General features: G+C 36.5%; 1 protein-coding gene across 3 annotated transcripts; it reads left to right on the top strand.

The window, feature by feature from the left end:
• Positions 1 to 103: 103 nt before the first annotated feature.
• SEPTIN2 (septin 2) lies at positions 104 to 22281 on the top strand. Of its 3 annotated transcripts, XR_009959244.1 has the most exons (14): positions 104 to 162; positions 2762 to 2795; positions 4176 to 4296; positions 7635 to 7721; positions 8580 to 8703; positions 10242 to 10376; positions 10700 to 10817; positions 12895 to 12996; positions 13312 to 13457; positions 14753 to 14836; positions 17415 to 17472; positions 19368 to 19480; positions 19889 to 20017; positions 20351 to 22281. XR_009959244.1 is itself a non-coding variant. In XM_062582409.1 (13 exons), the coding sequence occupies exons 2-12, from the start codon at positions 2787 to 2789 to the stop codon at positions 19470 to 19472; spliced, it is 1089 nt and encodes a 362-aa protein (XP_062438393.1). In that variant the 5' UTR covers positions 104 to 162; positions 2762 to 2786; the 3' UTR covers positions 19473 to 19480; positions 19889 to 22281. The 3 variants fall into 3 exon arrangements, 2 of the variants coding, with proteins under 2 accessions (XP_062438393.1, XP_062438394.1); XM_062582409.1 differs by having other exon boundaries at positions 19889 to 22281; XM_062582410.1 differs by having other exon boundaries at positions 4179 to 4296; positions 19889 to 22281.
• Positions 22282 to 25341: the final 3060 nt, after the last annotated feature.

Genomic DNA, 25341 nt, shown 5'->3' on the forward strand with positions numbered 1-25341 from the left:
TATGGGAATGGGGCGGGCGCATGCGCGCGGGCCGCGGCTCTGCGCCTCCCGGCCCCGCCTGGAGGGGCGGGGCGGCGCTCGAGGCGGGGCGGGGCGGGGCGCGGCGCGCGCGGGAGCGGCGGTTGGGCGGTTGGTTGCGTGCGGCGCGGCGCGGGCCGGCAGGTAGGTGAGGGGCGCGGCGCGGCGCGTGGCCCCCTCAGGAGGCGCGGGAAAAGGGCGGCCGCTTCCCCGGCTCGCGGCGGGGGGGGGGGAGGGGCGCTTTTGGCCTCTCCGAGGCCGGCCGGGGAGCTCCTGTGGGCGCCCCTCGGGGATGCGCCGGGTGGGGAAGGGCAGGGCAGGGCAGGGCAGGGGTGGTCGGGAGGCACGCCGGGAAGAGGCTGATGAGGAGGAAGCGAGGCTGGGGTGGGGGGAGGCAGCTCCCAGGATGCGGCATAAAGAGGTAGTGGAAGCCGCTCGCTGTGAAGTGGCGACCTGCTTTGGTTTCGTTGTTGAGAGGCCAAGTAACATCCTGTCTTTCTCCACATAGTTTTTCGCATGCCCAGGTCACCTAAAAGCATAAGCTACCCAAAACCTCACGCGAGAGCTTTCAAAGATGCAGCTTCCTGTTCCTAGAGAGGGGGTGTTTAAGTGAGTTAAGGCAGTAGCCCCAAGTGTCGTTTACATACAGTGCTCCAGACGATGCTTTCTTGCGAAACACCAGCTGGGGCCTTTAAACCAGAGGCTAAGGAACGTGACTGACCTGCTCCAGAGGAAAATCTGGACTGCTCCAAGACTCTGCGTTGCTGCGTGCGTGGGAGAGTTCAGCTACTGGCCTTAAGGGAATTCAATGTGAAAGATTTCTGTGTTAGGTACACATATCAAACCCTAATGTCTGCTATCCAGCTGCATAAAAGCCTCCCCTTCGCTGCCCAGTAGCTGTGAGAATTTTCCCTCTGCTCTTAGAAGTGGTTGGGTAGAAGGCCTTGTGAATTAGAGGAATGTTCTGTGTTCTAGCAGGATCTAGCTTTGTTTGGCATTGAAAAGCTCTCATGGAGAATAGTTAAGGAGAGATCAATGACATCACTCGGCAGGAAACGCTCTCGGAAGGAAGAGTTGTTACCAGAGCAATCGTGCGTGAAGATAAAAGTCTCAGAAGTAACATTGCCAATAGCAGAATGTTTCATTGCTCACAGACTGATTTGTTGGCGGAAATATAGACGTTGCAGATACCGGGCTTTACTTTTAGAATTTTCAGCTAAAAATGTGTTGCCTGTTTTTTATTCTCCCTTTGAATGTAAAAGGGAGTATAGATTTTTGCCAGAGTGTTCAGCGTGAGGTGAAATTACACCAAATTGCTTCAATGCAATGGTCTGTTCCTCCCAAACTAAATGCTTTTTGCAAAAGCCATCTCGAAGGCAAAGCCAGCTGTTAAGTGTCAGATCAACAGGAAGCCAACTTTTTATGACAAGCAGAAGGCAAAGTTCATTTGAAATTGGTGATGGTTTTTGGTAGCTATGACATTTGCTTCTGGAAACTATTGTATTTATAGCAAAAAAAATGCTATCACCTGAGCTTTATTAAGACACACCATTTTAACTCACCGTGATTTGTTCTCCTTAAGCAGTTACTAACTTTTTTTGTAAATAAAGAAGAAGTTAGTTCTGAGGGCAGATTTGAAAGTATTAAGATGATGACTTTGTGAATGTAATCTGTAAAACTTTGCTCTTCAGGAGGGGAGATAGTTGCAAGAGCCAAGAGTGCTTTGAAGATGGAAAGGGTCAGATGATGATAATTTTAAATATGTAGAATGAAATTGAGAGTCAGCTAGATGAAAGGCAGTTAGGGTATGTGGGCTTTCTAAGTGGGAACAAATACCTTTTTAGAAAAAGAGGTTAAGTCAGGGAGGGAGGCTGGAAAAGGACTTGAACACTCATCTGCCAGAGATACAGCATTTGCTGATATTTTTATATTGTCATAGCAAGTTATACCCCTTCTTGAAATCATGTGAATTAGGCAATAGAAGTCTTCTTGTGTTGGCAGATCTCTAAGTTGTGTTGGCAGTTCTTTAAGAGGCTTTGCTTCATGGAGATGTCAGATAAGACGTTCTGTTTTTTTTTTCCCCTCTTGTTTTGTATCTCAAAGTGATACAACTGTGTCTGAAAAACATATCTTGGAAACAAAAGTTTAAAGGGATGACTGAATTTGCATGCATCCAGGTCAAAGAAGAGAAGGTGTTTCGTTTTGAAGGTATCAACTCTTTGCAGCACACTCCAGCATGACAGGAAATGTGGAGGAGGAGGAGCTTTAAGAAGAAAAAGTCTGCATGCTTTTTTTTTTTTTTTTTTTTTTTTTTTTTTTTTTTTTTAAAGCTTTGAAAAAAAAATGTTTCCTGTAAATAGTAAGGTGTCTTTTAACAATGTGTTTGGTTTGATTAGTTTCTAAAAGTGGTGAAAACTTTTTATTTTTTCAGGCTTAAAAATTGCTCATCACATAATTAGTATCTTTAGTACTTCACATTCATTTGGCTTGAATTTTTTGTCCATTGATGTTAGTAAGAATAAAATTCTTGAAGGTTACTGAAAATCCTGCTCCTCATTAATAGTTAAGATTCAGCTACTGATGTCCTGTGAAAATTTTGCACTATTTCAAAATCTGGTTGTCCAAAATAAATTCAAGGGTTGTCTTTCTTTAATTTTCTGGGCAATAGTGGAGATTATATTTGTTGCTTCCCCTCTCCCCGCCCTTTATGATCTGCAATACATTGAAAAACATTTTGTTTCAGATTTGTTCCTGACCTGCCATTAAAAATGTCCAAGGTAAGAATGACATTTCCCTATTCAAATGTAACAATGTAAAACTGATACGTTGTTTTTAAGTATTTGTCTTCCGGCAGAGAATGTGTAACTGTTACGCTGTTTTTGAAGGTGATGTGCATTCTAAACTTTGAAAGCTTAAATAAGAGAGTTCACTTTTAGATACCATGGTATTGGATGATTCATTAATGTCAAACATGTGCAAGTATTTTCCTATATGTAGTATAAACCTCTTTGGTGAACTGATAATACTCCTGGCATTTGTTTTTTGGTTTTTTTTTTTGTTTGTTTTTTTTTTTTTTGATAATGAAATGGCACCGAAGCTCCCTGTTATGTTTTTGCATTGAAACTTCCATTCTGCTAGTTTTCAGTAGGGATACTTTAAGCAAAGAATGTTCTTAGATTTATTTTCTTGTTTGCATCCTTATTCCTTTACTAAATAGATACTAAATACAACTGATCTGTTTATCAAAATCCCCTTTAAAAAAATGTGGTAACTTAATTACTTAATACCATTACTGACGTGGTGTATGGTATTCAAGCAATTCTTGGTTCCATGCATTTTGTATAATAGGTAAAACTTCCGTATTGGCTCATTGGTAGTGGAATGAATGACAGAAGGTACCTGAGTAATGTATCTGATTAGGCAAGCCAATACATCTAAAGATTTCTATTTGTAGTATTGGATATCTGAAACCCTGAATTGTATTTTTTCATTTTCCTTTTTAGAGAGATCTCTGATCATGACTTCCAGCAGATGTCTGCCAGTTCATGAGCAGATTTAGTGGTTTTATTTGGATGTGCTAAAAACAGATCAGGAATAGTTGTCCTTTTACTTGTATATGTCAACCCTACCACAAACTTTTTAAAATTTTAATTGTGTACCAGAACACTATTTAAAAAGTGTGTGATTAGCAACTGCACTTCATGCTTTAACTAAAAAAAAAGTATGTTTATTTATTTGCTTAAAGTGTTCTTGACTGTATAGTTGAATAAACAAAGCTTTCTTTCTTTTTCCATGCAGTTGATCTATACTTTATTATGAAACTGCTTAATTAGAGGAACAGTCCTGTAGTTTTCTCTCTGTACATCATATAGTTTCAAAACATATGATTTAAAGTGTTAAATGATGGAGAAGTAATCCCGTATGCCATCATTTCCTGATAAATGGAAACACCTTTCTTTGTCGTTTCACTAAAGGTTCTAGTAAGAACAGTAAAGAGCCAAGGGGAGACTTCAGAGTGCTAAAAGATCCACAAAATTTATGATTTTCCCACACCTTTATTTGATTATAGTTTATAATATTTGAAATAACTGACGAAAGCAGTAATACAAGCAAGTATGTCTTGAATCTTACTTTATTTTATCTTATTTTGCCTTTAGCAGCAGCCTGCTCAGTTTACCAATCCAGAAACCCCTGGCTATGTTGGATTTGCAAACCTTCCCAATCAGGTTCATCGGAAGTCTGTTAAAAAGGGGTTTGAATTCACTCTTATGGTGGTTGGTAAGGAAACATTTTGTAGTCTTCCTCAAAATGAGTATTTGCTTATAGATAATTTGCAGTTGAAATGAATATTACTTATAACGTTGCAAGCCTTCAGATAGTATTCAACAGCTCTTCTGTACTGTAGCATTTAACTTTCTTTTATAATCTATTGGGTATTCATTGTTCTCCACATTACAAACCATGCTTGAATGCATTAAGAGTTTTGTTAGTACAGTGAAGAAATTTTGTTTTGCACTCCAGTGCTCATTGCTTCCTTCCTTTTTTGCCTTATAGTGTTCATGTATTCCATTTAAAATTTAGCTTAAAAGTTTTTTGGGTTTTAATACAACCTTTTTGCTTACTTATTTTGGTTAGGAGAATAGAGTTAAGACGACTATTCTATTTAAACTGTTTGGTATATCGTTGAAAAGAATCTGAATCTCTCTAGCTCTTCTTTCCTCCTGTCTAAATATTCTTGTGAAAGAGGAATGGGAACTGGATTTGTTGGCTTTGATACGAGCTTCTACTTTTTAAATTAATATTGGTTGTCTGTTAGCCATTATAATTTAAATTGAAATTCTCTTAGGCATTTCATTAAGAATCTGTGTGGATATCAGGAATGGAAAGAGAAATCAAATATGTTTACAGAAATACTTGATTTTCTTATAGATCTGTGTTATTTTTGTGAATCAAATAGCCTCCCAAATTAGTAGTAAATGTAACTTAGGCATGTTTTGTATCTTGCCTGGTAATGCTGCTTGGGAGCTGTAACTTATGAATTGTGGTGAACGAACTCTGCAATTCTCATCTTCAGAACAGACTTTTACCAAAAGTACCCTAATAAATTGGTTTAAATGCAATAGCATTCTTTCTTACTGTCATGTAATTCCTTCGGTGTGTTACATCTGCCCAAGAGACATGACTGGAAATGAGCAGGAGAGGTGGTATGCTATGTGATAATAGATACTTAAGTTCTTAATTTTTTGAGATTACAATAATTATGGAAAGAGCCTGTCTTCAAACCCGTCATTATTTTTCCCAAACAACAGCCACAGGATTGCTCGTATCCTGTTTCTTACAGTTCAGTGCCAGACAGAGCTGGCCCCTATTTTGGTCTTACTAGAATTTTATGATAGTTGTTTACTGTTACCTTGGGTGAGGGGGAGGATGGAAGGGGGAATGAAGACACTGCTATTAAGTTCAGTTATACTGCTTGCTAAATGTGTCTTTTCATTGCTCAGAATCATTTTATTTTAGTGTTGTTGAATTTGCTTAGCATGACATCTTAGTGGATACGTTATAAAATCTAAGGGTAAAGCCACACTTCAAGTACATGTTTCAAATTATAGTATCTACTTAACTCTTTGGAGTTTATTGTTCTCTGATCCTAAAAATCTAGACAGTTCTGAAAAACAAACATGTGTTTTATCAGTTGTAGCTAAACTTAATTTCCAGGTGTCTTTGAGATTAATTGCGAATAATACCATGTAAAGCAGCTCTGGCCGAAAGCTATGTAAAATTATATAGGCCAAACAATTGTCTCTTCTTTCTTGTAAACTAGAAGATGAGGGAAAATGACATGATATCAGAGTGAAGGAAAGGCTATCAAATTTAACTCAGAGACATGGAGGAGTTAACTTTAGGGTAGTTATCTGCCAGTATCCTAAGGGGTAAAGGAAGACTACAGTGAGAGAACTTGGGAAAAAGTTCCGAAAACTGTGTTGAGAATTTGGAATGATATTTTAAGATACGCTAAGAGAAGGCAGCAGTAGATTAAGATAAAATAAACTATGCTTTAAAATGTTGATTATTTCAACAGTTTGGTATGCAAATTCTTTCTGTTGACATATGCATAGGGGTTTCAGTCTTTCTCTTGTGGGTGATATTGTAATGTCTGCGTTGAACTGTATGTCTTAAGGTGACACGTTTCTTAATTTCCATGCAGGGAAATATTTCTTTAAAAACTATCTACACTGATGGAGTCCTGACCAATGATTCTTCCATTTCTCATTGTTTTTTCTGCTATTGTTTGTCATGGTTTGTGAGAATATGAACTTAGTTTTGTTAGCTGCTTGGCTATGGTGTTCTGGAGAAATCCCAGTCACTTGTATTTATCAACAATCTCATATTTGTTCTCATTATTGAGCTATGATTTCATCTAAATAGTTTTTTTTACTTGCGATTCAATGAACTGTGGCCAGTTATTAGAATAACTGCTCGTTTCATTAATCCTTGATGGAGATAATGAAAACTGATTTGTTTTAGATGTAATATTTACCCAGACAGAAAGTATGGAATGTGCCCCTGGTTAGACTCAAACTTTTCTTGGTTTTGCTGAAATGGTGCCATGTGACTGTTGAGTTAGTCTGACTGCACGTCTCTTCTATTGGTGAAGGCTGTACTGCCAAAATCCAATCTTAAAAATAGCAGATACTAGTCAAATCTTTATTTAAAAATATTTCCATATTTTTTTTTCTTTTGTCCAAGTATTTTTGTCAAATTGCTGTTGCAGAACAGACTTTGCTGCTTAGAGGGATCAAGTGGCCCAACATTTACTTTCAATTTTTTGATCAATTCTGTTAACATCTGAAAGAAAAACAAGTTTCTCGTAAATGAATTGTTCAGTTAATTCAAGTACTGAGCAGTCTGACTTGGTGGTCTTTTTTACACTGTGGACATTTCTTCTGATTGATATCTTGGTCTTTAGCTAATTAGTTGCTTTTTGAACTTTCCTGGTGGCTCAACAGCCGTAGAACAGAAACATTTATAGTACTCTTTGGTAATGCTCTATTTCATCTGTGAAGAAATTGCTGTGTGTATACTCAGTGGTAGTGTCATATTCCTCTTCCCTCAGATTCCTGTATCTCATATTAGCATAAAAAGCAGGCAAAAATCAAAATTTTATGATGGCTGGCTGTGTAAAAGTTCAGCAATGCCTTTTTTCACTGTTTAAACTGATTATATTACCTAGACATGATCTCGCTTCTCACTGTATGCAATCTTTATTTTCTAGAGTGATAGCAGGAAAGCATGTGTTAAAAAATCATGAGACACGGAGTAGGAATTTTTAAGTCTAACTTTAAGTTGATCACAAGTCCACTTGACCAGCAGGTTTAATTACAAATCTTCAGTGAAAGTTGTGAGAAAGGATGCTATAAACCTGAGAAGTGTAAGTTGTTATCCAAAATTTTTGTGCAAACGTTTGCTTCTAATACAAATTTACAAACTTTAGACCAAAATTGAACAAATTATTTGCATTTAACATGGAAAAAAAATATGATCAGATGATACAGTTTGGATACAGTTAAGATTAATTATGTAATATTAATTGAGTTTGTCTTCATATGGAATTACAGGTGAATCTGGATTGGGAAAATCTACATTAATAAACAGCCTCTTCTTGACAGATCTTTACCCAGAAAGAATAATCCCAGGAGCAGCTGGTAAACACACTTTTCTTTTAGTTTCTCAGTTCTTACTGCAAATCCTTGGAGTTCAATGCCTTTATCTTTGGATTGTAGTAACAGTCAGTTGTCATTTCTAGCTGTAATAACTTCTATTGCAATTTCTGGTGAGTTCACTGTCGGATACTGTTGTTTCTCTGAGTATAAGGAATGAATATCGGGTAGTTATCTTTCATTCCTTTGGTGTGATCAAGAATCATTTTGGTACCTAAAAGTCTGCCAATTCTTTTGCTTTAAAAATGTCATATGTATATATAAACATTGTTTATGTTTGTTTGGACTTGCACCTTGATTCCCTTGCTTTGGATGGTTATTTTGTGAATGTTTGTCTTCACCTCTTTTTCTTCCCCTGCTCTGAGTCCCTGTTTATTTTGTTAATCGAAGCATACAATAATCTGACGAAAGAAAATATTGGAAGAAAATAGAGAATGATGCTACCTATTTTTTTCCTCTGTGCTACTCATTGAAAGACTTATTTTAATAATTTATTATCTTAGCTGACGATTACTTTTCCCTTTCAACATTTTGGAAAAAAATCCCTTACATGCAATTTAGTGTTATTCCCCAGATTACCAATTACCTACTGTTTTTCTTAATCATTTTTGTCTCAGTTTCTGTATTTTTTTTTAAGTATGAAATTTCAAATAATATCAAACAAATTTTTTCAAAAGAACTTAGTTGCTATGTCATGCTGTCATGTCATCAGGGCTTAGAAGGTTAGCTGTGCAATAATACTCATTGCATAATTGCAGTTGCCAGTTAATGTTTTTAATTTTATCTCAAAGTGATCTATTCTTATAAATTCTATTCTGAAAGATCAAGTCTGTTGTCTTTTAGAAAAGATTGAACGTACTGTGCAGATTGAAGCCTCAACAGTTGAAATAGAAGAAAGAGGGGTGAAACTACGTTTGACAGTTGTAGATACACCAGGATATGGTGATGCTATCAATTGTCGAGACTGGTATGTACACAGTGTATATATTGATGTAGTATGAAGACTGTCATTTATTTTGTATCTATCTTGAGGAGAAAAATAAGTAATTGAAGTGGGTTATGTTAATAATGATATGCAACTCAAGGCAGACAGCCCACGTGGTGACAGTAACTCTTTCAATACTCCTTTTCAGAGGAAGAGAGAATGCTGCAGTGATTATGCTGTTAAGTCATTATCTTCTGTGTATGTGTGTTAGGTTATGTGATGAATCTGAGGTGTCATTTCAGAGAGATGGGCATGTTTTATTGTTTTGAGGAAGTTTGATTTAGGTGTATTTATTGCTTCACATTTTAAAAAGTTTTAAATTGTTACGGGTTTATTCAGATACATTAAAAAATAGTCAGCAGCAATTTCCAAACAATTGGAGTAAATATTGTAATTTTTTTTTCTTTATACCCTTCCAAACTTTAGAAGGTTAAGTAAGTAAACTGTGCCATCGGCATTTCTTTCATAGTCAGAAAGCAGTGGAACCACTGAGGACACAAGAATTTCAACAAAACTCTGAGAAAGTAGTTCATCTAGTCTTTGGTGCATGTAAAAACCCACCTTTATCTCTTGTCCACATTCATTTGAGAATTCTTGTTTTCAAATTTTGGGTTTTGACAATTTCCTATTATAATAATTACTGAGAAATAACCTTGAGATCTGTGGTGGTCAGCCTTAGTCACGGCTGTGCTTCAGCCTGCCTTCTCTGTTCTCACCATGCTCACTGCAAGTCTCCTGCTGTACCCACCGTATTCTCCCCCCTGCCATTCTGCCATCAGGAAAGATTTGTCTGGGATCTGTGCTTCACTTCTAATGCTGGTGCACCTCAGTTAATTGGGAATTGGAAGGAATATCTAATTTATATATGCCAACATCTGTGTGTATGCTTTTTTCTTTTCTAATTCTTCTACCCAGTAATAAACTGGTATTCTGGTCTATGTAGCATGTGGTATTTATTCTTGGCAAATATGCAATAGAAGGCATATAGCTATCCTCTCAAACTGAACAGACTTTGTGTCTAAGGTAAAGTGGTTCAGATGGATGCAACTCAGAGCAATAATGATGCAAGATTCTGGTGTTTCTACAGCTCTGGTGCAGCTGTTAGCAGGGTTTGTTGTTGCATCATCCACAGTAAATTGGTGTTTTAAATCAATCTGGAACAAGAAGTTTAGATCATCTCGAGCACGTATAATTAATTCTAGTCAAAAGGTAAATACTAGGCCAAGAGAAATTTGCTTTAGAAGTTAAAATATATATATATATTTATATATATATATATATAAAAAAAATAGTGCACAGTATATTTATAGTGACAGTTGTTTGTTTCGATTTAATTAACGTGCTAAGATATGTGCTCTTTTACTTTAATTTACTGATTTAAGAATATTAATTTTCTCCACCAACAGGTTGGTTCGTCAACAGAATGTGTGATATTTTAACATTACTTTTGAAAGGTCACTAAAATTGTTGAACATTTGGGAATGAACATGATTTCCTGAATCCATATGCTTTTTCTACAGTTTTAAGACCATAATCTCCTATATTGATGAGCAGTTTGAGCGATATCTGCACGATGAGAGTGGTTTGAACAGAAGGCATATCATAGATAACCGAGTTCACTGCTGCTTCTATTTCATTTCACCATTTGGTCATGGGTAGGTATTTCCTGACATTTTATTTTTGAAGTGATTTTACTTCAGGGTTTTGTGGGGTTTGTGCCCATTGACTTAAATTTTCAGAATCAGATTGCTATTACTTAAGTATTAGTATTACGGAGTTGATGAATGTGTTCTATCCCTTTGCATAAGGAGAGTATGCAAGGCTGTACATGTCATCTAATATGGATACAAATAGCTGGAATTAGCTCCCTGGTTGTAATCCAGGGAGTGTTTTTGAGACATTATTTGTATTGGTGTGAAAATAAATTGGTCATTTAGCTTTAAAATAAATTAAACTTTATTTCATATTTTAATTTTAGTCTTAAACCTTTGGATGTTGAGTTTATGAAGGCCATACACAACAAAGTTAATATTGTACCAGTGATTGCCAAAGCTGATACACTTTCTCTGAAAGAGAGAGAGAGGCTAAAGAAAAGGGTAAGTTTTTTAGCTTACAGGAAAATGTTGGACTTTGGTTATAGTAGTGTGGTCACTGAAGAGAGGAACATTTTCATTCAATTTCACTCCATCGTAGCCAAGAAAAATATAATCTCGTGTGCGTAGGATAAAATTATTCAAAATCATTAGGAAAACGTGCAGTTTGATATGCTGCAAGTTCTCTTGTTATGTGTTTAACTGAGAAGTTGTACTTTAAGTGTTGCCTGTAGAATGGTGGGTTGGTTACATTTAAGAATACGTTGTAAGTGGACTTTAAAAATATTTAAATGCATTTGCTGATAGTAATTCCTCCCTTACCAGTTTGATCTGTTCCAAAGCAGCAACAGTGCCATCTGCATATATTTTTTTGCCCAGTCAGAATTGTGATGTATGAAAAATAGGATTTTCAGAGATTTTATCTATTTATTTATTTTTGTATGTCCCTCTGTTTGGTGATACATTCCAGTCCTTTCTTCCATAGCCTTGCCCCCTTAGCAGGACTCGATGTTGTATTTGGAGGTGGGAGGCTGAAATTTAGAAAACTGCCAGAGGGCTCAGCTGATCAGGTCATAGCTGTTACATTTAAAACTTTATCTATTATTTTTTCAATTATTTTGAAAATCCTCATAGTTTTCTTTATTGCAAGTTGGGTAAGTTAGGTATACTTTACTTTGAAATAGTTGTTCTGCTGGAATTCTGCAGAAGTAGGAAATTTTTAAGAGCAAAATTGAGATTTCTGGCAACTGGATTTCTGCTGCAGATACAACTCCTAAACTAGCAGTCAAGAATATAGGAAAAGAAAATGTTAGTGATATTGCAGCTCTGTTTTTTAAATCGTTCCCCCTCCCCATAATAAATTTGGGAGGATGAACAGAAGTTTTAGACTTTTCAAAGCAATTATGATTTCCGTGTTGGTGCTTTCTCATTTAAAAAAATGCAAAGGATTAAAAAAGGTGTAGAGCTCTATTTGTGTGTAATCCACGCAAAGTATATTTTTTGAATTCTTGATTGATTGCAGGGACAGCCCTTTCATTGGAACAGTATTGTGATGGGCATGTTTAAGCAGTTTTAAAATGGTTAAACATTGTTGTTGTTGTTGTTATTTGAGGGTCTCTATTGATTACCTGCTGTGTGCTGGGTTTAAAACTGTTCTCATTTAAAGTCACTTCATGCATTGTTTCTTTCTTGGCTATGCTACTGCTACGTTACCTTAAAAACTAAAAATAATTACTAAGCATTATAAGTAACAGCTTAAATTGGAAGAAAGAGGGTGATCATTACCTAAATTAAACAAATTTTCTCTCTTAATTTGCAACTTGAATGAGGAATGAACTGCGTGTTCTCAATTTGAACCAAGATGTGAATGAACTGAGATAAACAGAAAGCAAAATACATTTGCATATTTAAAAAATGAAATAAAACAAGACTGCTTGAAGTTGGGGACTTCCACAATAAAAATAAATTTGCAGTCCGCAGAGTGAAAAATTGTGGTACCACAAAGTTAAAACTTCTGTTACTGTCTTCTTGACTTTTTAAGAATCTCTCTTCAGGCTTGGAAGAGGAACTCTGTTTTCTTCTCAAAATTGAAGTATAGTAGTATTTCCTGAATAGGGGCCGGGGAGATAGTGCTTCAGTTTTGACAGTTGCAGCTGGTGTGAAACTGGAAAGGAAGAAGTGTTGTATTGTTTTATAGCTGTGTTTAAAATTAAACTTCGTGGCTAGTGATAGACATAATTTTGGGTATAATAAAATATTAGAGACTGAGCGATGTAATGCTCTATTGCAGATCTTGTTTCTACACAATAATCAGTGTTATTGAGTAGATATTCTCTTGAAGGATATAATAGTAACATATGGCAATATGCACTACTGTCTGCCTGAAAGTCTGTGGAAAGTGGTTGTTGAATGTCGTGATGGAATATGGTGTCTAAAAAATGGATACTTTGCAAGTAATTTAGATCGGTAAGATAGGTCCAAATTTCTCAAGAGTTCGTTTGTGTATAACTGATCAACTTAAATGAGAACTTAATATATGTATAAAGTCAGAACTTTTATCTCCATTTCTTATAAATCTCAGATTCTAGATGAAATTGAAGAGCATGGCATCAAAATTTATCACCTGCCTGATGCTGAATCAGATGAGGATGAAGATTTTAAAGAGCAGACCAGACTCCTGAAGGTAAGACCAGCTTCATAGGTTACATATGTAGATGAGGCAAAAATAGTATACTATATGTTTTCAGATTGCTCTCATGGCTTTAAAACAAGTTACATGCTGTGAGACCTTGAGACCACTGTAACTTTTTGTCTAAGCTCACCTATCTAGAAGATAGAGATAACAATAATGATTTTTTTTTCTGTAAAGTATTTTGACAGCTTCAAGTTAATATTACAAACCAATTACCATAATAAGCAGTGCTGAATAAAAAAGACTTGTTCACAGAGTTCCTTTTGTTCTGATTTATTCCTAGTAATTTTTGAATTTTGCTTTCAGGCCAGTATTCCATTTTGTGTAGTGGGATCCAATCAACTGATTGAAGCCAAAGGTAAAAAAGTTAGAGGTCGACTCTACCCATGGGGTGTAGTGGAAGTGGAGAATCCAGAACATAATGACTTCCTGAAGCTGAGGACCATGTTAATGTAAGTTAGAAAACTCCAATTAGGTATTAGGAAAAAAAAAATCACTGTGAAGGTGAAATTAGTCCCCGGGGCCTGGAGAGATTGTGGAATCTCTGTGAGTGGAGATGTTCAGCACTTATCTGGAGAAGGCCCTGAGTAACCTGGTCTAGTTGGCCCTGACCTGAGCAGGGATTGGACCAGATATGTTCTGGAGGGCCTTTCCAATCTGAGTTATTCAGTGATTCAGTGCAAATAATCACCTATCTAATCCCTTTTTTGAACATAGAGTAGTACTGCTGTTCAGAGCCCCAAGAATGTAAAACAGGTTGAGTTATACCTGCTGCTTGTTTAAAATATCTGTATCTATCTATCTGCAAAGGACTCTACACACACTTGCACACCCACCTACCACTCTTTGCTACTTAGCTTCCCCTGCCCAGGGCTTCTTCAGCAAAGGCTTCATCCCAAAGGACAGCTTAGGTCTCAGGGTCTGAGGTAGGGTCCTTTTATTGCACCAATTTAACTTAAGTTAGCTTTTAAATTAGCACATTAAACAGGTGCAGACACTGAGCACGCTTGGGTTTTTTTTTTTTGTTTTGTTTTTTTTTTTTTTTTTTTTTGTATCATCATGTTTTTGTCAAACTGCAAATCTTTTTCCCATTCAATTTAACTATATAATGAATGCTTGCATGTAAATTGAAATCAGCTGGGTTACATCAGTGCAGTTTCATCAGCTGGATAAGCCCTACTGACACTAATGGGATGTCTGTGTTAAAAATGTTACTGTATATGTGGCTTAAGTTCTCGGAATGCACTTATCAAAATGTCATTCAGCTCTGCAATGCACATCTACACTCTTCATTCATAGCAGAGCTTATAAAATTATTGGAACTCTTCTTTTAAAAGAAGAGTTTTGGAAGTGGAATTCTTGATAAGTATGCTATGCTTATAAAAGGTGACGTGTTAGATACATGCCAAGAAGCTGTTTGGTTTTGATGCCATTCAAACAAACTGTGTTTTAATCAGGAGTCGCTTAAGAGTAGGAAGGTGCCTTTCAGATCTTCCCTGCAGTGTTCTTTGCATACTAGTGCACTCATTGCTTGTCTCTAGAGCTTGAACAGTAATATGGTCCAGCACTGCCGGCTGTGAATTGTTAATCTAAGGAGAAATAAACATTTTTTAAAAATCATGTAGATGATTGATTTAACATTATATTTTGGATCAGTTGACCTAATACAGTGCTGAATGTGAGAGCTGCTTGAGCAATCTGATAGAGTACATGTGTGTGCTGTATTTAATTTTTTTTCTTCCTCCAGCACCCATATGCAAGATCTTCAGGAGGTGACCCAAGATCTTCACTATGAGAACTTCCGCTCTGAGAGGCTCAAACGAGGCGGCAGGTTGTCATCTTGTGGTTATGTGCTATTATGTGCTTTTTCTTCCTCCTCTGAATGCTAGGTTTTTGGTTTTTCTCTCTGTCTCTCTCTCTGTCTCTCTCTCACCGTTTCATTGCTAGGAATTGGTAAATCATAGATATCTCTGTAGTTCCAGCCAACACCAAGGTCAGTTGGTCAACTTGCACTTAGGAGTTGAGTATAAGAAAAACTAGTATGCAAATCTGAAGAAACAGTTGTGAAATTAAGAGTATAGTTAGATCTCTGCTTGGCTTAGGGCTTTAACACAGTTGGATTGGAATGTTTAAGGTAAATAAGCAGAGCAGATGTGTATGTTAAATGGCTTCTAAAAATATCTACAAGTTAAAAATCAACCCCAATACATTAAAAAATTTCTTTTCAGACCTGTCTGGACTGTGTCTTTGAAAAGAGAAACTTATGTCCTACTGCAGTGCTTTATTCAATGTGGTATAAATAACATTTTCTTTGGAGAACAGTCATAGTATAATGTCGTTCAACACTATTTTGAGCTGTGGTGGGTAGAGTAAAGCTATCCTGGTAAGAGAGGCAGGCAAAGCCCCCCATTTTTAACTAAAATAACAGGGTTTGTAAAGTAGAGTTTAGTTCTTGCTGAAAACTGGGTGTTCCGTGGTTTAGATTTTTAAGTTGCTTCTCTTATTTCAACCACTAGAGGGTTTCGTAATTGCACACTTCAGTGGGTTTGATATACTTTGCAAAGCCTTTTTCAGTCTGAAACTTGCCTTGTTGACATAAGTTTTGTCCTGTGCCTAGTCAGTTTTCAGGAAAAAGAGTTCACCTCTGCCTGTAGCATTGGCCTACAAGTTCAGTTTTCCCTTCAGGCAAAATGACGTAGTGTTGTTCCCTGTTTTTTCAGTTCTGTCTTCTTAAGTTCAAGCTGAAAAAAAAAAAAAAACTTTGCCAAGTTATGGTGTCTGTCTGTTAAAAATAATAGTTAGCAATTCTAGAGGACTTAGAGCCTTGCCCAAGGATCTGGGACAGTAAACTGCTGTCAAATTGGCCTGTCTTTGTGAAACTAAAACACGGTTTTGGGTATCTGGTTTAGTTAGATAGGATACATGTCTCTGTTTTCACATTTCTGAGGTGGTGTTAGGATGTAGTTGTTTATTTTGTGCATGTGAGGGTAGATTGTAGGGGATTTGTGCAAATTTGCACATATCCCACTGACAACGCTTGGTAATTAGTGCTTATTGATTGTATTCACTAGTGTTCCTAGCGGCTTTCAGGCACAGAGAGGATTTTTTTTTGACAATCTTTTTCTCTGTTAACCTTTTAGCAAACATTCATTTATTTGGTTTTCACTTCTGATAGCACTTTCACGATTAGATTTATTAGTAGATTTTTTGTCTTTTTGCAACATGGGATAGGAGAAATGTAGTAGCAGAGTGCTAGGGAATATAGTATCTCCAAATTCTTTGAATCCCAGTTTCTCAATTTAAAACTAGGATGTCCCATTTAAGCAATAGTTTGCTTAGATATTGGTTGACAGCATTGCTTAATTTTAACAGGAATAATCAGTGTTTGTACTATAATTGTATGTTACACAAAACATATCTTGGATTTACTAAAATATAGTAGAAAAAAATCAACCTTCAAACTGCTAAGTGGAGAAGTGGGTAAAAGGTTCCTCCAGTCAGAAGGTATGTACAGGGATTATGTTGTTTTTATGGATTTGGTTACAAGGGACTTGTACAGGTGTGCATGTGCATAGTAGCAAGTTTTCTCAAAAGGTAAATGTACTTATTTAAGGATTGGCATTTTATCTGCACACAATACTATACTAAACAAAGAATTAGGGGCTTGCTGTCTTTTTGCCTTTGGCTGTTTAAATAACTTGCCTTGCTCGTAAAGCTTTTCATAAGTAATGTGCGCTTTTTTAGGTCCTTGATAGCATACATGTGGTTCTTAAAGTGAGAGGTGAGATAGAACTGTATCAAAGGAAGGTTCTGCTTGGGGGTAGCCATGCTTCCAGTTTCACAGTTTCTTAAAGCACTAAGTATTTGATATGTTGCTTCCATATTTTTGCTAATATCTTGTCCAGCCTTATCCTGAACTTGCATTTTGGTTTACTTGTATTGATTTATTGCACCAATGAAAAAGAAAATTTGAGTTAAGTGTTTGTAGTATTTCTGAATTTGATATACTTGCATGGTACTCAAATTACAATCAGTTAAGGTAATGTTATGCTCAAGTAAACTATAATACTTGAACACTGTTCAGAAATAATTATCATTTATACCTGTATAGGAAGATCTGGCATGTTCTAAACTGATACCCTTTTTGAATCTTATACTTGTTCTGGGTGTAAATTGCTGGAGGAGTAGGGGGTAAATTGATGCTTTGCTTGAAAAGAGAGAAAAAAATTATGTAAAAAAATTATTAAATCTATGGGGGGAAAATGCTTCAATAATTCTCTATGTATTATCAAGTGTTCACAATTAAGGTAAATAGCTATTCTTAGAGCCTTTTCTTGTCAAAGCATTCAATGGAAATGAAAGATCCAGAGTTTATACATGTTGCTAAACAGTGTTTATCTTGTCTTTAGGAAAATAGAAGATGAAGAAGTAAACAAAGACCAGATTCTACTTGAAAAAGAAGCTGAAGTAAGATAGCAAAACCACACTTATGTAGCAGGGGGAATTTTATTCTTCTATTACTATTTTAGGCCAAGTGATTTACATAGCCTTTTTAATTTTTAAAGGGAAAGACAACAGAATTTGCTGATATAAAGTTATTCCATCTGGGATAACAAAACAGAATGCGAAAAGGTGTAGAAGAGTCTCAGAATACTAATTTACTGGAACAAATGGAATCTGATTCCATATAGGGGCATACAGCATGTCATCAATACTCTATTTAATGCATGTTGCAGGAGGAGGGAGTGCTACCCTCATACATGAGAAAAGGCTCTGAAGTTAGCAATTGCAGATCAGAAAAAGTGAGTTTAGCGCTACAGCAAATGAGGAAACAATGTTAGGAGTTATCAGGAATAATGAAGAAAATGGAAATTCTCATTCTGCTAACTTGATGAATCCATAATGCATAGCTCAAACACCGTTTTCACGGTCCCTCTAAAGCAAAAAAAGTATAGTTGAGACCTAGAAAAATTACAGTGAGAAGTGAAGAGTGGGCAGAAGGGCTGAATTGGAGATCTGAAGCCGCTTCTGTGTGCGATTAGGCTAATATTCTTGTTGGGAAGTAGATGGCAGAAGGCAAGGTAAGGAACTTATATAGATGGCAAGGTGAATAGGAAACTACAAAAGAAGAAGCAGGTCATATCTAACAAAGTTAATAGGTGGCAGATTTCAAACGGAAAAGGTATTTTCAACACAGTCTGTAAGTTGTAGAACTCACTGGCGTGGAATTTTGTGCATGCCAAAAGTAGAGACGAGCTCAAAAATGCTGAGACATGATCACAGACAAAGTAAAACTCAAAAGTAAAACTCACCAGTGCTCGCTAAACACAAAAATAAGATTTTTTTGGTTTAGAAAGTTCCAAAGATGAAGTTTGGTAGAAATTGAGAGAGTATCACACAATTGTGTGTGCACCTGGATCTTGTGCTTTTGCACACGTCTCCTAGGAGCCAGTGTTTGGAATGCAGGCTGGTTAGATGGACTTTTTGGTCTGTCCTCGCAGAAGGCAACCGTCAAGCCTCCGAGTATGGTCTTACTGGCTATCAAAATCCAAAAAATAACCAGAAAAGGGATGAAAAGAGTCATTATTCCAAGGAATGTGAAGAAAGACGTGGTAAACGTCTCACAACTTTAACGTTTTGTTCTTGTGCTTAAATTTTTAGCCTATGATATTTGAAGTGTAGATGCACGAAAGCAACTAAAACCACTTCAGTAGTGAGGTTGACTTCCCGTCTGTCAGGCAGTTTTGTACTGTAAAAGAATTTCTAGGTGTTGTACATGTGGCATGGCTGAACTAATCTCAATAGCTGAGTTACGTGATTACACTATATTTAAAGATTCCAGTGCTCTAAAATAAACTTGTAAGAATTCAAACATTTTTGATAATGCATGTGTCTCCTTAGATGGTTTGCCTGTAACACGTGCTTCCACATAGTCATTACTAGCAAGGGAGTCAAGAAATAATCCTGACAGGTTGTTTCCAACAGATAGAGGTGCAGTTGGAAGGACATAAACACGATCCTGCTTGTCTTCTGACTTCTAACTATGTTAGAAGCGATGTTTGTTCAGCACTTCGACACCATAGGTTTTACATATTTAAGTTCAGAAAAAGCAAAGACTTCCATTTAGGGATGCTTAAACATAGGATCCTAAACTACAATAATAAAGCCTGTTCGTTTCAGTCTTTTCTTTCATTTCAGAAAATGAAACGAAACACCATAACCTGAGATTACTGCTCATCAGATAAACTTAATACAAATGTGTGTGCATTCTTTAATATAAATAATTAAAAGTGTGGTGGTAATGAAGAATCATCCTCTGAGGCAAGACAAGGTTAAAGGCTTCTCCTGTGCCACTTTTCCAGCTTCGTCGCATGCAGGAGATGATTGCAAGAATGCAGGCACAGATGCAGATGCAGATGCAGAGTGGAGAGGGAGACAGCAGTGCAGTTCATGGACAGCATGTATAAAGTCTTTGGTAAGATGTTCAAACAGCTGCCTAAAGGGTTCTTCTTTTAGTAATTTGTTAGTGATTGGTATTATGAGGTTTTGGAAAAAGATTTACAAGATCAGCCTGCATAGATTTCAGTCCTTGTGTTAATTTTTAATGTCTGTGTTTGTGAAGTGAAACGACCTGAAAGCCTAACTAAATACGTGTGTAGGTGAAAATATATATACGTTCAAATTTTCCAGAAAGTCTATACAATGTGTATTGGTAAGAATTAGAGAAGGAGTTTTTAAAACTGTGTAAACAGGTGATTCTTAGACTCATGATGAAGTCATTGTTTCACTGTGACTGTTAATATATACAGGTTTTCAGTTTTCTAAGTGTATAAGTAAGAAGACAGCTGATTTTTAGATTGTATTTCTCTGTCTCCTTTTACAGATTACTTTATACCCTGTTAAAGTAAACATTCTGGAGTTGAATTATGATGGTGTTATACCGGAGAGGATGCCTTTTACTCAACGTGTGACTTGGAGTTTACTTTAGAGTTTAACGTGGAAATGCATTGTGGTAACTTCTGTGATATGCATTTTGTAACATGTAGTCAGTCAGTATTTTATATACTATACACATATGACTTTGTTTCTGCTTAGTAATTCTTCTATTGAGCTTGTTTTCAGTTTCCCATTGTATTAGGGGTACAAAGTATACACTGAAACCTTTCTAGACTGACTTTGCATTAGTTGATTTTTACTTTTTTATATGGCTTATTAGTCCCCTGCTTTTAACTTCTTATTACATTTAGAAATAAGCAACTGTCAGTGATGTCTTGTTTTAATAGTCACATTATTAGGGATTCCTGCAATGCTAATCTTAATTTTTTTTTTTTTTTTTTTTTTGTAGTGTTTACAGATTTGTGTCTGTGAGATATTCAGCCCTTTTTTGCTCCTGCTCAGTGCAACAGATGATTTCCTTGCCCTCTGTAATTATCTAACTAAAATTCAGGCATGCCTTATGTCTCAACAAGAAGAGGAAATGCCTCTTTAAGGGGCACATTGTATTCTATGTGACAGGCATGATTTCCTTCAGATTTAACCTTGAGGGAGAGGTATCATCCTTATTGCTTGCCTTGTAGATGAACATAAATCAATGCTGTTATTTTCTGGCATCACTGTAGCAAATAAATAAATAAATAAATAAAACCTAGAATAGTGCTGATATTGGTAAATGAAGTAAACCCCAAAGAGCAATTTTCTATACATAAATGTTTCCCATATTCAAAAGCACAATAAGTTATATAATTCTTACTGAATTTTCATACTATTTTTAGGGTATTGCAAACAGTTAATATTAGTATACTAGCACACTTCTTTTAAAGTGAATTGTGCCTAATAAGATCAATGCAAACTGTATTTTGAGGTCCTGCTCCAGCATGAAGTTAGCAGTATTACTTTCGAAGCGACTCTGATATGTCACATGCTTTTTTAAGCCAAAGTTAACCTTCCTTAATACTAATAGTAAGGGAGACTTTTTCTGACCTTGGCTAGACTTTTTCCACATAGAACGGCTTGTATTGTTGCTGAAGCACGTAACTGCTGTAGTATACAGCTACATATGTGGTAGCTGATAAGGTAAACAACAATACACCATGTTTGGCTTTTCTACTGCCTCTGATAAAACCAGCAATCAGATTTCCTAATGTGATCTGTTACAAAACATTGTTATCTGAACAGCTTATGAATAAATAGAATTACAACCTTTTTCTCTTTGCGCTCAGGTACAGTAGTGACCCCATATAAATATGAATAAATAAATTTTTAACAGTCCTTTGAAAAAAGGAATAGGACTTATACAGTAAATGTATGTTTTCAGTGGTACTTAAGTGGCTAGATTAAATATCAACTTGCTTAGTAACTGAAATTTTTATCTTCCCAAAACTACTGTTTATGAATCTTTTTATATTTGAATCTTTTTAACAATATGAACCAAAATCCTCCATCACAGGCTTTGCTAGGAAGCTCCAGTGCTCTTCTCCAAAGCAGTTATTCTCAAAGTTTTGCACCTTACTCATTCAGTCTTCCCTCACCATGACAAAGGTGAAAACAAGAATCTTTTTATATTTTTAGATACATAGAAGTATTAAGTCCTGTTTTGTCAAATAAGTACATACTAAACGTATTTAGAAATGCATGGTTTTTTTCCAAATTTTTGTCTCGCCTTTCCTAAACCACATGTAGAAAAAAAAAGCAATATTATCATTAAATAACATTCCACAGCACTTTACTACTTTTTAAATCTTTTGACACATTTTGTGAATCAATAGTCATAAATTTACTAAAAGAACTTAAATCATTAAGTGTTTTAGAAAGTCCCATACTGTTCATCAGTTGCAACAGCCCTGGTTTTGTTTTGACACTGCAGCATTTGTGTACTTTTAAGCTATTTGTCTGATATCTGTCAAATATCTTGGATATAGCATGCTCCAGGTGCTGTCCACTTTGCCAAGGAGAAAAACTCCATGACATTTCTGGCTTTGCATACAAGGTTAGTACAGTATTGTGAGCTGCAATAGTACTATGAACCAACCAGTACTTGAAGAAGAAACTGTGAAATCTAAAATATATGCAAAGGGGGATGAGTTGTACATGTAACCCTCTGTGTATGTTCATTTAATAGTCTCTTCCTGTTTTTTCTGCTTATGGTAACATGGGAACAAAAGCAGGTTGTCCCTGCATTTAGTGCTGTATTATAGTTTGGTCACTACCTGTGGAACTGTTTTAGGCAATGTCTTATTCTTTCAAATAGTATGTATCTATTAAAACATTTCATCATGATGAAGTATTATGGCTGATTTTTATGCGAATAACTTTTGATTTACAAATTCTAGCAGGAGAAATATTTTCATGTGTTTTTCATTGGAGAAAGCAAGTTTATGGCACTTGCTGCCCTAACTGAAATGCTTAGGGTGGCTAATTGCTGCTTCTTTCCAAGTCTTTGGGGCAGTCATTCATAGGGTGTCTGACATCTCTGAAGATCTCTTTTCCCCCTTCACTTCTCTTATGATGCTCTTGCAAAGCTAATTGTTTCGTTCAGTGGTTTTATGGCAAGATACCAAAGATGAGACCACCTTTCTCAGATAAACTCAGTTACTGGTAGGAGAAAGAGTTGGAACGAGAAGGTAGATGTTTGGTAGCTTGCTAAACTGGGCACAGTTTTTCTATTGCATCATTGTTACAGTTTCTATTTTAGGAGTCAATGCTTTTAAATTTGTAGAGCTTTATATTTGGTAGCTAGAATGACTTGTTCTAGATGCAAAAATTTTACTGTTATATTATTTCTTATGTACTGCTGTTAGCCAAGACTATAATAAAAGTGCTAACATATGCATTTTTTCCTATATGATTCCTTGTTGTAATCCACGTTAGCAATATTAGTTTGTGTTGATACGTTCTGAATATAAAGGAGAAATTTAGATCTGCCTGAAAGGGAAATGCGTTGGTGAAACTGCATAAAGTATAGCTATTAAATATTGCATGCTTCAAGGTTATAGGAACAGTGTATTTCCCTATGACTATTCCCAGAGCTCCTGAAGTTCTACCTATGAGATACACCTTTTTCAGCGGCTCTCACAAAACTTTTGTGTCTCTTAATTATAACATTAGCCCAGAATGCAGCTACTTGTTGTGGGTGATGCTTTCAGTATAAGAGGACATCATGTTCTCCAGTGAACGCTGCTTAATTTCTGGAAACACACAAAGGGTGTTTGATCTTTGTACTAGACATTCCAAAATAATTTAGGACTCTCAACTTTCTGGGAAACTACTTCAACCAGTCCTATAGCTGTTACAGATTAAGAGCACGAAGCTGTATCCTTGTCCTTGGATTCCTAAGGTAAACGTGAATAGCAGAGGATTTCATGGCAGTCCTTTGAATTTGAAATACGTCATTCCCATGCACCCTGATCTGGACAGCTCACTTTGGATTCCTGTGTCGCTGCTGGGAGGTGTCTGTTATGCAGTCATAGCATTCTACGTGGAGGGTAAGACTTCTGCGTGTTGTGAATCTTCATATATGGCTTTAAAGTACTTTGCTTCAAGTGTTTGGTATAGGACTGATACATTTAAAGAAGATTCATCTTTAGTCTGTGTTTCATGGACTTCAAATTCATGGAAAAAACTAATGAAAAAGAGTTGCACTAGAAGTTGCACAGTGTAATCATTCCTGGAAAACTTATTACAAAAAGTTTTCCAGGTTTTCTTACCAGGTATGCTGAATGCTACTCACATTAAAATGTTCCTTGGTACACTGGCTTACCATTGACAGTGCTAACAGGAATTCTCCGCTAATTAATTTTTGTAGGCAGCAGGTCAATGTACATGCTTGTACATTGGAACAAATCTTACTCTAACTCAAATTTGCATAAAGCAGAACTATCACATGGTTTTGGAGGAACTGGAGGGCATTTTTAGTATATGGCTATGGCAATATATTCAAAGTTTTTGTATGCAATAGCAGCTGAATATATTTGGATGCAAATTTTCTGTGTCACGGTTTTCTCTCATGCATGTGCATCTTTACCTTTTTTTTAGTTTTTTTCTCTGAATGCATTTCTCATCCAACTGTCCTTACACTTCTGTAAATATTTGTTCTCCATTCTTCTCTTGCCCTTTCCACCCCTTCTTCAACATACTTAAGATTATTGTCTCTTGGTCATCTTTGTACCCTTCAATAGATTTCCTCTTCTGTCTTTAGATTCCTGCCTTTTCCTGATTCCTCCATTTTGTATCCTGCAAATTTCCATCATTCCTCTCTTATTTCATCCACACCTTTGGGGTAATATTTTTCCTAGATTCCACTGTTCTGATTAGAATGACAGTAGGTTGCCTACAGTAGTGATCCCTTTTTCTGGACTTCAGAACAGAGTGGTTGTCGTTTGTTCCCTGGCCATCTTACTCTTCAGCAAGGAATGAGGAAAGAGATGATCTAGATCTTGTGTTCCTGTTTCAGGTCATTCTGAATATTAGGATGACTAGACTGGAGATCAGATTTACACCACTTGCTCCTAAGCTTTCCATTTAGTTGACACCTGTGGATAAATTAGTCATACCTCTCTCTCTGTAAACACTCTAATGACCTCAGAGAGAGATTTCTTTTCGGTTGCTTATTTGTCTATCTCGTGATGTTAGAAGAAAAGAATGTTTGGCATTTCATTAACAAACACTACTAGAAAGGACTATATTTAACCTCTCTTATTACAATGTACATGCACACTTTACTGTTCTGGGCAGCAATATCAAAAGATCGAGTGCAAAAAGGGCTGGAGTGTTTTATTGCTTTACCTTCCAAGACAGCTGGAACATAGTAGGACATCTTCACAAGATTCTGAAGGAAATGAAGTTCAGGCTCATGAATGGTAATTTTGATGTCAGTTGAATCACTCCACTGTTAACTGCTGAGTTGACAGCGTGAGTGCAGATGAATGTACTGTCTTCAGCTGAAATATCTTGCACCACATGGGGTTTACACTGTGGTTGAGCAGTTAAATATTGCGTGGATCTTGCTTTGTGAGTGCCTAGCGTGGAAGTGGCTGGAAGAGGGCCACTTTGTGTCTCTGTTTCATTGGCACTTGGTGGCATTCTGATTCCCTTCCCCCAAAAGCTCAAGCCAACTCTTTTTTCTGTGTTTCTGTGGACATTTTGTAGTAGATCCCGAAATGTTGCATGCTTTATGAAAGTATCTGAAATAGAAAGTAAACAAGACTGTTAGTTATTGGTGATCTGGAGAATATCCCAAAAAGTCAAGCAAAGGAAACAGGAGACCTTCAGGGCTGAACAAGGAGCTCCTGGCAAAATTTGAACAGAAGAAGGAGGAGTACAGAAGGTGGAAGCAGGGAC

Source organism: Rhea pennata, chromosome 9 (genome assembly GCF_028389875.1).
Source record: "Rhea pennata isolate bPtePen1 chromosome 9, bPtePen1.pri, whole genome shotgun sequence".
NCBI classification, from domain to species: domain Eukaryota; kingdom Metazoa; phylum Chordata; class Aves; order Rheiformes; family Rheidae; genus Rhea; species Rhea pennata.

What these genes read in the sequence shown, in the direction of transcription:
- SEPTIN2 (XM_062582409.1), top strand. An exon ending in GCTATCAATTGTCGAGACTG is followed by an intron (nt 8,704 to 10,241) that starts GTATGTACACAG and finishes CTTTTTCTACAG; the next exon opens with TTTTAAGACCATAATCTCCT. An exon ending in AAGCTGAGGACCATGTTAAT is followed by an intron (nt 13,458 to 14,752) that starts GTAAGTTAGAAA and finishes TTCTTCCTCCAG; the next exon opens with CACCCATATGCAAGATCTTC.